This window comes from Nothobranchius furzeri, chromosome 10 (assembly GCF_043380555.1).
Source record: "Nothobranchius furzeri strain GRZ-AD chromosome 10, NfurGRZ-RIMD1, whole genome shotgun sequence".
Lineage (NCBI taxonomy): Eukaryota > Metazoa > Chordata > Actinopteri > Cyprinodontiformes > Nothobranchiidae > Nothobranchius > Nothobranchius furzeri.
The window spans coordinates 57476087-57489203 of NC_091750.1; the positions used below are offsets into that span (position 1 = coordinate 57476087).

The following is a 13117-nucleotide window of genomic DNA, read 5'->3' on the forward strand; positions in this document are numbered from 1 at the left end:
AACACACACCATCAGGCTCTGCAGAAGCCAGTTAATGACCTGCTGATTGAAATCAGGTGTGTTGAAGCAGGGTTAAAGCCAAAATGTGCCCTCGAGGCCCAGAAATGAATAGCCCTGCTGCATTGTCTGTCTGTAAACTTTACTGACATGACGTTCACCAACAAATCAAATCTTTTGACCCCCCCACCACGGAGATTGGCGTGACACGCCGCTCAACTGTTCCCAAGTAGAGCTCTCCTCTTACACTCTTTGAAGGGCTCTTTGAGGTAAACGACTCTTGAATGAACGGTTCACTTCAAAGAGTCATAAATCCCATCATTAATAAAAGTCAAGCTCTCCTCTTCCTCAGGATCCACTCCCTCTTTTCTATTCACTCTCTCTCTTTCTTTACATTTTTTAATCACAACTGTCTATTTTTTGCTCATTTTCAATATATTTTAATCGTTTTCTAAATTTTTTTTTCTATTTTACATGTTTTGTTTTTGTGAAGTGCCCTGTGATTTGTATCTTGAGAGGCGCTATAGAAAAGATCTTTTCTTCTCTCTCGCTCTCTCTTAATTCATGCACTTAAATGTTAATGTTCTGATTTTATTGAAAAACTTATTCTGTAATAGTTCCTTTACTATCGTGATCAAAAACATTTAATCTCAACTCTGAGGCTGCTCTGTAAATAGTTTTCAAATAAACAATACACATAGCAACTTCTGATCAGACTTAAAGAGCAAGTCACCCCCTATCAGAGTCTAACTCCACTCCCACTTCATGTTTGAAAAATGCAATAAATGCTGTTGCCTTTGCAGACCGAGATGGCGGAACTGCAAACAAATACACACACACACACACACACACACACACACACACACACACACACACACACACACACACACACACACACACAGGCTCACAACAGCACTGTGACATCATAATGTACCAGTTTACATCATAGCATACCTCTTAGCCAATAGTGGTGGCAGATTTAAATTAAAATACAGTGCAGAGTTTTTACCTGACAATGGCAGGACACTGCCCGTTTTAGGCAGAATATTTAAATTTTAACTAAGATGCACTTAAGTGCCAAATTATTGACTACACGTGTCTACAGCACGATTAGACGCTCATTTATTTAGTTTATCAGCAAAAAAAAGTTTATTTGGGGGTGACTTGCTCTTTAACATAGTGTATTGATGTAAACCACACCCACTTCCGGTTAAACTACACCCACTTCCGGGTTAGGCCACGCCCACTCTGAGTACAGATACAGATACAGATAATTTAGATGGTTGAACAGATACAGATAGTGGTGTACTCGCTCATCCCTAGTGCTAACCACTGTGGCCAATGTGCAGCAGGATTGGAGCTATAGCCATTGAAATTTCAACATCTCCTTCTCCTCTTTTAAAAAAAACTAAAGATTTCCTTCACTACTAGCTGCATCTGTTTTGGTCGATGTGTTTCACTCCTAGCGGATCTCCACTTTCTGCTTGAAAGGCACTTTTTATGTCAGTGGAAACAATGGAACAGATTTGGGAGCAGCTTTTTCTGTGTCTATTCAGACCAAGAAGCCCTTCAGTCCATAAAAAGCCACTGCTGAGAAAAAGACCCTCTTGACAGTCTGGCCTTGAAAATTAAATGTTCAGCAGGGCAGTTAGTATATGTCATTGTTTGAACGAAGAATTACAGAATCTCATAACCAGTTGCTTTAGTTGTGCTTTGTCATCACAAAGGCTGTGTTAGTACATACATGGGTATATGGGTAGCAGCACATTTCAAGAACTTGGGGAGTGGGGGCATTGTACAGGAAATACAAGAAACTGAGCAGAAGATGAAGATTAATTTTAAACTTAAACAGAAGAGGCAGCAGCAAGAACATTTGCATGGTGACACAGTTGTTAGCACTGTTGCCTCGCAGCACGAAGGTTGCAGGTTCGAAACTCAGCTGCAGCCTTTCTGCGTGGAGTTGCGTGTTCTATGCATGCGTGGGTTTCCTCTGGGTACTCCGTTTTCCCCCACAGGTCACAACATGCCCTATAGGTTATAAATTGTAAGTCGCTTTGGATAAAAGTGTCTGCTAAATAAATAAACATAAACATTTTGTCAGTGCACAATTCACCAGAACTGCTGCAAAGTATGCTTTAACCTGAGCAATCAATGCATGTCATCAAAACAGAGATAAAGCTAGCTAGCATTAACCCAAAATTTCCTCAAGGAAACAAATCAACAAAGGAAAACAGTAAATTTATTTAAAACCACATAGCTGTGCAGATGGACATGGTGTACTTTTAAATAATAAAACAGCAATATAATACCAGCCTCAGTCAGGTCACTCCATGTTGGAGCAGCCGAAATCTGAATTTTATACTTCATGAAATAAATAATAAATATGAGGATAATTAGCAGTTTATTTATGAAAAGCATTTATTTTACAAACCAAAGTCCTCTTAAAATCAAAGCATTTTCCCTAACGATGAAAAATCTATACAATTTTAAGCACTTTAAGCAAAAGCATTTTAAATATTTTGAGGGAAGTATGCTTGGGTAGTAAAGAGTAAATAACTTGAATGATGAATGTCAGAACAAATTGACAAAAAGTAGAAATCGGGCTAAACACGAAACAGATTTTGAGAAAAAAAAGACAAATTTCACAAGGTCTCCTCCAACAATGCATCACTTTGATTTCACCCACTCTCATACTTGAGAGTTGAATGATTACCATATACCACAGATTCCTTATTCATAATATAGCAATGAAAATGTCATTCCTGCATACTGTTGATTCACACCCCCACACCACCCATCTACTCTCTACTCCTCAGAAAAAACAAAACAACCTACCAACCTCATTTGTCATGTCATCGTTTGAACATGCTCAACGACATATGCATTCCATAAAGCATCAGTCAGCTGTTCATGTCAGCAGAAAGCTTTCATCATCACACACACAAGCACACACACCCAGTCATGCTTTCATGCCAACGTGCCAATGCAAGCTCAGATACATTTTTTTCTCACTGATCCCATCAATGTTTCTAACTGCAGTTGTTGAGAGGGTGTTTAGGGAAATTGGACATCATGTAGGAAAGACTACCCTGCAAAATTGTGACTCACTCTCGGAAATAGCATGCAACAGTGGCAATCAAAAAAGGTTGTTTATTGGAAGTTATTGAAAGTGACTTTTATTTCTCCTTATTTTATTTATTTTGATTTCTCCTTAGTGTTTAGCTTGGTTTGCCACCTCTGCTTTTTAAATATATTCAGCGTTTTATTGCCTAACATTACTGATGCCAATCTGAGGGCATATGAAGAGGTGTATTCTCTCATAAACTAGCCAAAATTAATATTTTTCACTTTCCCTTTTTTCATGCACATTTTTTTTGGGAATAAAATGAAATAAGACAACAAATTAGATGTTCACTCACACCCAATGGCTGTGAGTGCAACTGTGTAGGATGTGAGAGTATTACAGCAAGTGCTGGCTGGATTATGAGAGTTTACAGATGATTAAAGAACACGTTTTTTTCTCTGAGTTTTCCAATATTAACAAAAAAGAATAGTTAAAAAAGGGAGGATAAAAAGCAAAATACTGAGTGTACTTCACATATTTAAAAGGTAATGGTCTGTATTTGAATAGCGCCTTCTTAGGGTTCTACAGCCCCCCCCCCCCCCCCCCCCCCCCCCCCAAAAGGCGCTTTATAACACAGTTAGTCGTGGGGATGAGCTATGATGTAGCCACAGCTGCCCCAGGACGCACTGACAGAGGCGAGTCTACTGTACACAAATGCCATCGGCCCCCCTGACCACTACCAGCAGGAAAGGCGGGTTAAGTGTCTTGCCCAAGGACACAACAGCAGCATTCTCTGGTCGGAGCCAGGATCAAACTTGCAACCTTCTGATTACTGGACAACCCACTCTACCTCCTGAGCTACTGCTGCTTCCAGTATTTAGTTATTTTTTATTTTATGTAAAAAAAAAAAAAGCAAGGGTGTGGTTCCCTTCTAATAAAACCAGGGAAACATTGTCAGATGAGCGTAGAAATGACAGTTTTGCTTAATTAAATTACCTCCCAAGACTGTATTTAAAGGATATACATATTTTTGTATTTTTTTTAATCAAGTACGAAAAGTGAAATCTTATGTCAGAGCATGCCATGCTATAAGGGGAGCAACACAGGACTTTAAAAGGACAATGTGTAGTTTTTTGCCATTTATTTCTGGAAATATCCATCAAAATGTTGTAAATGAATGAAATGTTGCCCAGTTGTTGAAAAATATTGGCGGTTTTGTAACACATAACCATAAAAATCAGGTCTAAAGTACATGAGAGCGGGTCTAAGTCTGGGCGATGCCATATAAGATGCCACGCTTCCTTCTACAGGAGCCCATGAGGACAAGATGCATTTACTGATTTGTAACGAACGGTTGCAAATCTTTCATCATTCTTAAATGTTGCTGTTTTACACATTTACCTCTTCACTCATTGCCAGTGATGAAAGGGAGTCTGATGTGCTTGTTATTTTGCTGAAGTTTGTACTCACCAGGGCTTTTTGACCCTAATGGGCATCCTTTGGTAAGGTCTTACTCCAACACAAAAATACTCCTTGCTTGCAACAATATCTATTGCCCCCTATTGCCATGAAAAAATACACACTGTCACTTTAAAGAGCAAGTCACCCCCCAATCAACTTGTTTTTGTTGATAAACTGTATAATTGAGTGTCTAACAGTGCTGTAGACTCGTGTAGTCATTATTTTGGCATTTTAGTGCATCTTATTTATAGCTAGAATAGTTAATCTGGAAAACAAGTTAGCTTAAAACAACTTCTTCATGCCTCTTAACAATGTTCTAATACAGGTTGTAGAGATAAAATAAATAAATAAATAAATAAATAATGAAGTGTTTCGCTTGCGTTTATCTAAAAAGCTCTGCCGATAACACAGCTTGCACCGAAAACAACGATCAGACCATCCAGTTGTCTGTTTCATTGAACCACTGCACTTATAAGGGTCCTACAGTCCTTATGCACTCAAGCATTTTGCAACAGAACACCACTGATGTGTGAGTTTCTCCACTCAGTATAATCAGAGAAGGAGAAACAGCCATCTACCTCAAAAGATGCTACCTCTGAAACTTTAGGACAAACTACCGGAGCTTCAAAAAGAAAAAGCCATTTGAAGTCACAGAAACCAGAAGACATTTAGACCTAGAAAATGGCAACTGGTGTTTAGCACTTTCTCGTTTTCTCTGGAAATGCAGGTTCAGGTTCCAGCAGACATGGCCTAGGGGTGAAATCCAAGGGGAGGACTGAGAGTTCTGTAACCGTGTTTACGTTTATTAGCTAGCTTGTTTTCAGATTTGCAACTGCAACTTTAAACGTCTACTCTACATTGAATTTGAATCAGCCATAGCTAATGACTAAGTGGTACCCAGTAGTGTAGCTGCTACAGTATTTTGCGGCTGCACTGCACTGCAGCCGAGTCTCGGCCATGCCTCCAGCTGGCTCAGCCATTGACAAGCTGACACAAAAAATATAAATAAATAAAAACTGAGCAGAGTGTCTGTGTTGTTTCCTGTGCTCAAAATTTTATAAAATGAACTAAATGTATATTCATGGCAAAATGCCAAAGAAGTCAAATCAATTTTTAACTAAACGCTTGACCAACAAGTTTAGGAAAAGTGTGAATTTACTTTTATTTCACTTACCATATTGATGGCATTCACTGGGCCAATGCTGTTGACAAACATATCCGTGTGGATCACTGTCGGTTTGACTGCAAAGAAACACATGAAAGTGTTTTAGGAATCATTTATCTTACAAGAACTCATAAAACACTTATTAGGATTGGTAATACTTGCACCCATTATTTCTGATAATCATGTGAACCAAGTAACCATCACTGCTTGGTAAGCCTCTTGGAAACATAACAAACTGCAGTGAGAATATTGGACAGCTTGGTGTCAAATGGACATTCATGCGTTGTCAGAGCTCCCGAGTAAGCTTGGGTCAGCCTCTACACTTTGGTGTCTCATGTTTATGGATGACTGCTCATTGAGTTTGAGAGGAGAGTCGGGGTAAGACCTGCCGGCCCCAAGGCTTCATGTGAGATCTATAGTGCATGTCAGAGATAGGCTGATGGAGTGAGTGCAGGCTTGCATCTATTTTTCATGTCACTCACAAGCAAACATGAATGTGCTTTGTACTCCCGGCCTCCAGACATCACTTGTCCATGCATGAACACACACGCACAACGGCACTATTGAAGGTTTATCACACGCCTCACATGCTGCTCCCAGTATGCACAATAACACATGGGCTTTGATTAGATTTATCTGTATAATTAAAGCACTTTCATTTGCAAATGTATTAAGTTTTGAACCAAGTATAAACAAAGAATTAATGGAAAAAATGTAAATTTGATTTTCCCATTAATACATCCAATTTGCAGTTGGAAAACAGGACAAAAAATAACATCTCACGAGTAAACATGAAATCAGATTTACTGCCTAAGAAACCAGAAGCCAAACAGGAATTTTCTACAGTGATAGAAAGCTGTTAAAGGAATGGAGGAGGATGTGTCTGAATTTCAGGAAAGAACCATCCTCTCTGCGTTTTGTGGAAAAAAAGCACCTGAAAGAGAATGCCCAGTTATCCTCGTGCACGCTCTTTTTACAAGTAGCTGCTGGCCTTGCAGCTCTTCTTCTAGCAGTAATCTGAAATTAATTTCTCCAAATACCATGCCGAACTTTAGCTTACCTGTCGACCAGAAAACCGGCGACAGAGGCGTCTGTGGGGAGCCCGACCTTCGCTTTGCACAGGAAGTGAAAACTACCCAGCAATGTGCACGTATAATGATGGCCTTGCATGAGTGGTTCACCAGAATGATTGACAGTTGACCAATGGTTCAGATGATCCACCCAGAAGAAAAAGACCCTTTGCTATACCTTTAAGTGAGCCCTCAAACTGTCCGATGCAATTCTTCTGATTGCATTAATGTTCTTTTTTTAACACAGGAAAGGTTGTTTTACCTTTTTTGTTGACAATTTCGACCATTCAGAGATAGCCGCTGATGGCGGTGTCACTTACTTCTCCGTTAGGATGGATGGATGGAAATAAAATAATTTGAAATGTAAAATCCCATCATGCCAGTTTTTGAAACAATGGGCTGCATGCTATTACACTCTATAAGTGGGATCTTCTTCACTCCAAGAATGTCATTATAACCTAAACACACCAGTGATGTTGGACTTCTTTGATAAAGTTGTCCATGTCTCCTAAGAACTACAACCATGAATTTGTCCGGCCAGTCAAAATCTTTAATGCCAACGTGCTAACATAATTTTTGCAAACATAATAACGTAACATCCGCAAGTCGTACATCCAGCCAATCGTCCAGTGTGACGTCATCAGCAGTGGCAGGCCCCCGAGGCAATCTGGTACCCTGAGCAGATCCAGTACCTACACCAAATTTGCAAATGTCAATTTGTTGTGGTGGCCATCTTGAATCAGGATGACTCCTGAAATTAAATTGAACCATTCTCTGAAATTTTCATTAAAATCCATCTTGCAGTTCTTAAAATGCCTTTGAAAAAGTACACACTTGTCTTACAAGTAGCTGTGAGGACCTTTACTGACTTCCAGTGATTTTAGTGACAGCCATATGCCTATCCCTCAGCAGCATTGTAACACAGTGAGGACCCGTCAAAATGTTCTCACTTTGTCCTGATTTTGAAGGTGAAAATTTTGAAAATGGTCCTCAGTATGCAGTATGAACACACACACACACACACACACACACACACACACACACACACACACACACACACACACACACACACACACACACACACGCACACACACACGCACGCACGCACGCACGCACGCACACACACACACACACACACACACACACACACACACACACTGTACAGCTAATCATCAATGTCATGGATGAAAGACTAATTAAGAAACACTGCTATTTACATTTTTGTCCCTATGTCTAATTTGCAACAGTTCTACCGTGTGCAGCCGACTCTGATGACATCAACAACAAATATGCATCACAATGGACTTCAAAAGGAAGCAATGGCACAATCAGCAATTAATCTAAATCCCCAGCACTCTGTGGAGTGGCGGAGAAACTCAGCGCTGCCTAAGTATGGCGTTTTGGCTGCTGTCTAAGATGACAGTATAGCCAGCTAATTATATCCCCTGTGAGGATGTGTAGCTTGGTAGCAAGTGGAAGATCATAGCACATTTGAAGATGACGACTGAGGCGGTGGCAGGCAGCCGCCCAGCTCTCCGCTGGCTCTCTTGGTCAATGCTGCACAACAACAAAGCATATTTGAGCTGCTCTTCAGCCGTCAGCTCAGTCACTTGACTGACATTTCAGAAACAAATTTGATGCCCTTCAGTAAATGTGGGCAGCAGAGTATAATGCTTTATAAAAATAAGATAAATGGTTTTGAGTGTCCAATATTATTTAACAGCACTGATAACATGCAGGATTCTGGAAATACAAGTCAACTGCTTTTATCTTTTCCATTATGCTTTTTGATCCGCTCATTAGGCTTCAAAGCATCTTGATGAGCATCAGATCCAATTGTGGTGGAACTTTCTAGCTAGCGGACTGTGAGGATTTCAGTAAGGAAGCCAGTGAAGAATTATGTAAGGTCTTGTTTATGCACTGCTTGGAAGAAAGGTGTGGGCTTTTGAAGGGTTGGTATTAAAGGAGGCATATTGTGACTTTTTTCTTAAGTTATAATAGTTCTATGGTTGATACAAATTGTGTTTATGAAGTTTTTTGCACAAAATCCCTCTCACATGAAGCAATTTCAGCAGTTGTATTCTTGACATTTTTAGTACCTTCCAGGATGAGCTTTTTCAGGGCTCTGTCTCTAAGAAAACAAGCTGGAACTGGCCACCCCCACCCACCTCCCACTCAGACTGCTATAGGTTGGGGAGCGCTGATATCTGGGAGGGTCTTAGAGTAGAGCTGCTGCTCCTCCAGCATCAGCTCTCTCTTGCACATGAGATGTGATTCTGTTTTGCTTTTCCCATTTGTGACATCACAAATTGGGCTGTTTTGAAATAGCTTGTTTTAAAACCAAACACTGTCATAAAACAGGTGGATGGGTTAAAAGACACAGTAGAGACCTATATGACAGAACGAAGGGATATGAAAGGGGAATTTTACACAACATGTACCCTTTAAAATTTCATTTGGAGACACGAGAACACACAAGATGGTGAATCTGTGGAAAAATAAAGGATATTTCCAAAAGCTTAATATTCAAAACAATTCTTGCTCTGTCATTTTTTTGTGCAAATGCTTCTCAAATAGCATTATGAAACTATAAGGGCAGTATTTTATTCCTATGCAAGGATATATGCACATCTCCTAACTTCAGCCACATTCCTCAGAAACCTGACCCCACAGATCATGGATTTAAGCTTTCCAAGCGTCTCCTTTTTCTACTCGTGCAGATTAATTTGATAGGATCACAGAGACAAGAGTGTCCTCATCAGCTGTCCATCAAAGTGAAGGGAGTAAGCTACTTGTCTGCAGGCTTACAGGACGATGATGGACAGCTTCCCTTACCGTAATGCATGCACGGACATAAACACAGCTGGGGATACTTTATATAGAGCTGAGCTACCTGTCAGCACTGAGCTGCTCTACTGCTTAACAGGATGTTACGACCAAATCGTACACCTTTTTTTATTTGTCACTCAAAATTTGATGCACAATTGAACACATTTAAAAAATAAAGCAGGAAATCAGGCAGGAGTACTTAATAAGTCCCCACCTCCAATATCAGGTCTGAGCTTGTTATCGTATCCTTTCAGCAGGCCATTTAAGATGTGCGTGACATCACTCTCGTACACTTTGGGAGTAAGCACCCACGTCTTGTTAGACACCTCGTCATCGTCATCGTTCTGGAGGGAGCTGCAGGGAGGAGGGAGAAAAGCAAATGCAGTAAATAAATTGATTCTTTGAAAAAGAGACATGGAGGAGGTGGTTTCTTTGCAAGTGTTCTCTGTATCCAAGGTCAGAGCAGTTTTCTACATGTGTGTTTTCTCAAATTGGTATTCACAGTTTTAACCTAATCTAGATAGATTGAACAGGACTTCAAACTCATATGAGTATAAAGCAATCACAGCCAACAGTTGACACAGCCGGCGTTTTATGTAATCTTGTTCAGTTGGGAGTGGCATTATTAGTAAAAGTAATCCAAAACCAATTCAGTTGTGGACAGTTACATATTAAATTTAAATATTCAGCTGCCACCTGGGTGAATTCATCCTACAAAATGAAGCGCAGATCTAGTCACAGAGTTAAAAAGCGGAAGCATTTTAGATCATTTTTGTTCACTTGGTATTAGAGAAAATGTCCAAACCATCACATTATACGAAAATACTTTTTAGACTGCTTTCATCAGAGTGTCACGCTACAATGACTCATCTTTATATTCAAATATAAACTGTGATGGCAAACCTGCTGTTGACCCAAATAATGTTGGCACATACTGCATTAAACACCAAAGCCACAAACTGAATGCTAATTGGCCAAAAGAGCAATTGAGTTTTTAAGGGAAAAAATGTTTAAATCTGAATTCCTGTTTTCAAATATTGTAAATTTATTGCATTTTACAAGTATTGTTTTTATCATGTCTAAAGTACAGTGAAAAAGTAGTTTTTTTTATTATATTTTTTATTCATGCAATATGACAGCTTAGATCTTAAAACCAAACATTTTGATTTCTCCATAAGCCAAAAACAAGATTAGAAACAATGTCTCAGGAGATAAGACATTCTAATTATTAGGCATGAGTCCTCACAAGACCCGCATAGTAAACATCAACATAGAAATGGTGTGAAAGTAACAATAAAACAGACAGCTAACATCAGTTGGTCAACTCTTCTCAAGGTTCAGTTCTTGGTGCTCTCCTTTGGTCTAGCTACATCCTCCCCTTGGGCAAAATCCTGAAAAAATATGGTCTTGGTTATCAAATTTATGCAGATGATTGTCAGATCGCATGGCCATGAAAAATCCAAATGCTTTCTCACTCCTTCACCGATGCCTTTTAGCGGTGTGGTGTTGGGTAGCTGACAACTTCCTGAAACTAAACAAGTTCAAGACCAAAGCAATTGAAATGGACCCTCACAACTCTTTAGTTCCCTTTGATGTCCCTGCCTCAGCCTTAAACAGGCTGCAGGTGGTCCAGAATGCTGCAGCTAGTTTCCTGATCAATACCAACAGGCAGAGTCATATTACTCCTGTCCTGGAACGTCTTCGTTGGCTATCTGTAAATTTCCACATCCTGTTCAAGAGCCTGCCCTTTGTTTTTAAGGCCTTAGAAGGGCATGCCCCAACGTATCTACCTGACTCATTTACTCCCCACTTGCCTAACTGAGAGCTGCTGCTTGCTCGATGTCCCCTGTATGAAAATCAAATGGCGGGTGAGCAGGCTTTCATGTTTGATTCTGACTGAAGACACTCTTCCGTTGTCGGACAGTCTTGTGAAGAAAATGCTCGGGGTGGTCCATAATTTTCTTGATTCTCTGGAGAATTCTTCTTTGCATTATCTCCTCCAGTGGTTCCACAGTCGTCCCCAGAACAGAACCAGCCTTTGTTATTAGGCTGTTGAGCCTTTTCAGGTCCCTGCTTCTGATGCTACTACCCCAACAGACGAGGGTTGAAGAGATTACACTCTCAACAACAGACTTGTAGAAGATCTGCGGCATCTTGCTACAGACATTGAAGGACCTAAGCGTCCTCAAGAAGTGCAGTCTGCTGTGTCCCTTCTTGTAAATGGCTTCGCAGTTCTTTCTCCAGTCCAGTCTGTTGTCCAGGTGAACTCCAAGGTATTTGTATTCGTCAACCACCTCCACTTCGTCTCCCGTGATGGAAACAGTGTTTGACTCCACCCTGTTTCTTCTGAAGTCTAAAATCATCTCCTTTGTTTTGTTCACATTCAAGGTCAGATGATTGTTTCCACACCATGCCACAAAGCGCTCCACCAGCTCTCTGTACTCAGCTTCCTGTCCATCTCTGATACACCTGACAACTGCAGAGTCATCGGAGTATTTCTGTAGATGACAGGTCTCTGATTTGTACTGGAAGTCTGAGGTGTACAGGGTGAAAAGGAATGGTGAGAGTACAGTCCCCTGTGGTGCTCCAATGTTACTGATCACCTGGTTTGATGAGCAGTTCTTAAGCCTCACAAACTGTGGTCTGTTTGTCAGGTAGTCTTTAATCCAGGTGATAGTTGAGGCCCCCACCTGTGTCTTCTGGAGTTTCTGGCAAAGTACATCAGGCTGAATTGTGTTTAATGCACTGGAGATATCAAAGAACATGACCCGCACAGTGCTGCCTGCTTTGTCCAGATGACTGTGGATTGGTTGAAGCAGCTGGATGATGGCATCTTCAACTCCATCTCCATGGCGATAAGCAAACTGCAGCGGGTCCTGATATGTTCTAGTTTGCTTATTCAGGTGGACCAACAGGAGTCTCTCCAGGACCTTCATGATGTGGGATGTCAGGGCAACCACTCTGTAGTCGTCATTGACTGATGGGCGAGTTTTCTTTGGAACTGGAACAAGGCAGGATGTCTTCCACAGGACTGGAACCTTCCCCTGGGCCAGGCTGAGGTTGAAGAGGTGCTGCCGAATCCCACAGAGCTGCTCTGCACAGGCCTTCAGTACTCTGGGGCTGACACCATCTGGACCTGCAGCCTTGTTCCTGTTCAGTCTCTCCAGCTGCCTCTTCACCTGACGTCTAGAGACAGATAGGTGGGAGGGGGAGGTAAATGGGGCAGCAGCATCTCCTGACTTGGTTGAAGACAAATTTATAGAACCAGAAGGGTCCATGACTGTGTTAGAGGACAAAAGAGCTGGCGTGTGACAGGAAAATGTTGGATCAGAGGAGGATGGGATGTATGATTGGCTGGGAACAGGCGAGGAGGATGCTGGGTTTGTTCCTGAACTGAACCTATTGAAGAACTTGTTCAGTTCATTGGTTGTGTCCAGGCTGCCATCTGTGCAATCCTTCCTCTGGTTGCAGCCTGCAATCTTCTTCATCCCTGACCAGACATCTCTGATATTGTTCCTCTGTAGTTTGTTC

The 13117-nt window shown here is 41.0% G+C and overlaps 1 protein-coding gene across 4 annotated transcripts in view; it reads right to left on the reverse strand.

Annotated features, from left to right (window-relative positions):
- Positions 1-13117, reverse strand: part of gabrg2 (gamma-aminobutyric acid type A receptor subunit gamma2) — a 60702-nt gene that overhangs the window by 37844 nt on the left and 9741 nt on the right. For all 4 annotated transcript variants that reach the window (XM_015961391.3, XM_015961390.3, XM_015961393.3 and 1 more), the window contains exons 2-3: positions 9801-9940; positions 5697-5764 (exon numbers count right to left, since the gene is read on the reverse strand). In XM_015961391.3, the coding sequence (XP_015816877.1) occupies positions 5697-5764; positions 9801-9940 (208 nt within the window). The remainder of the gene's footprint in view (positions 1-5696; positions 5765-9800; positions 9941-13117) is intronic.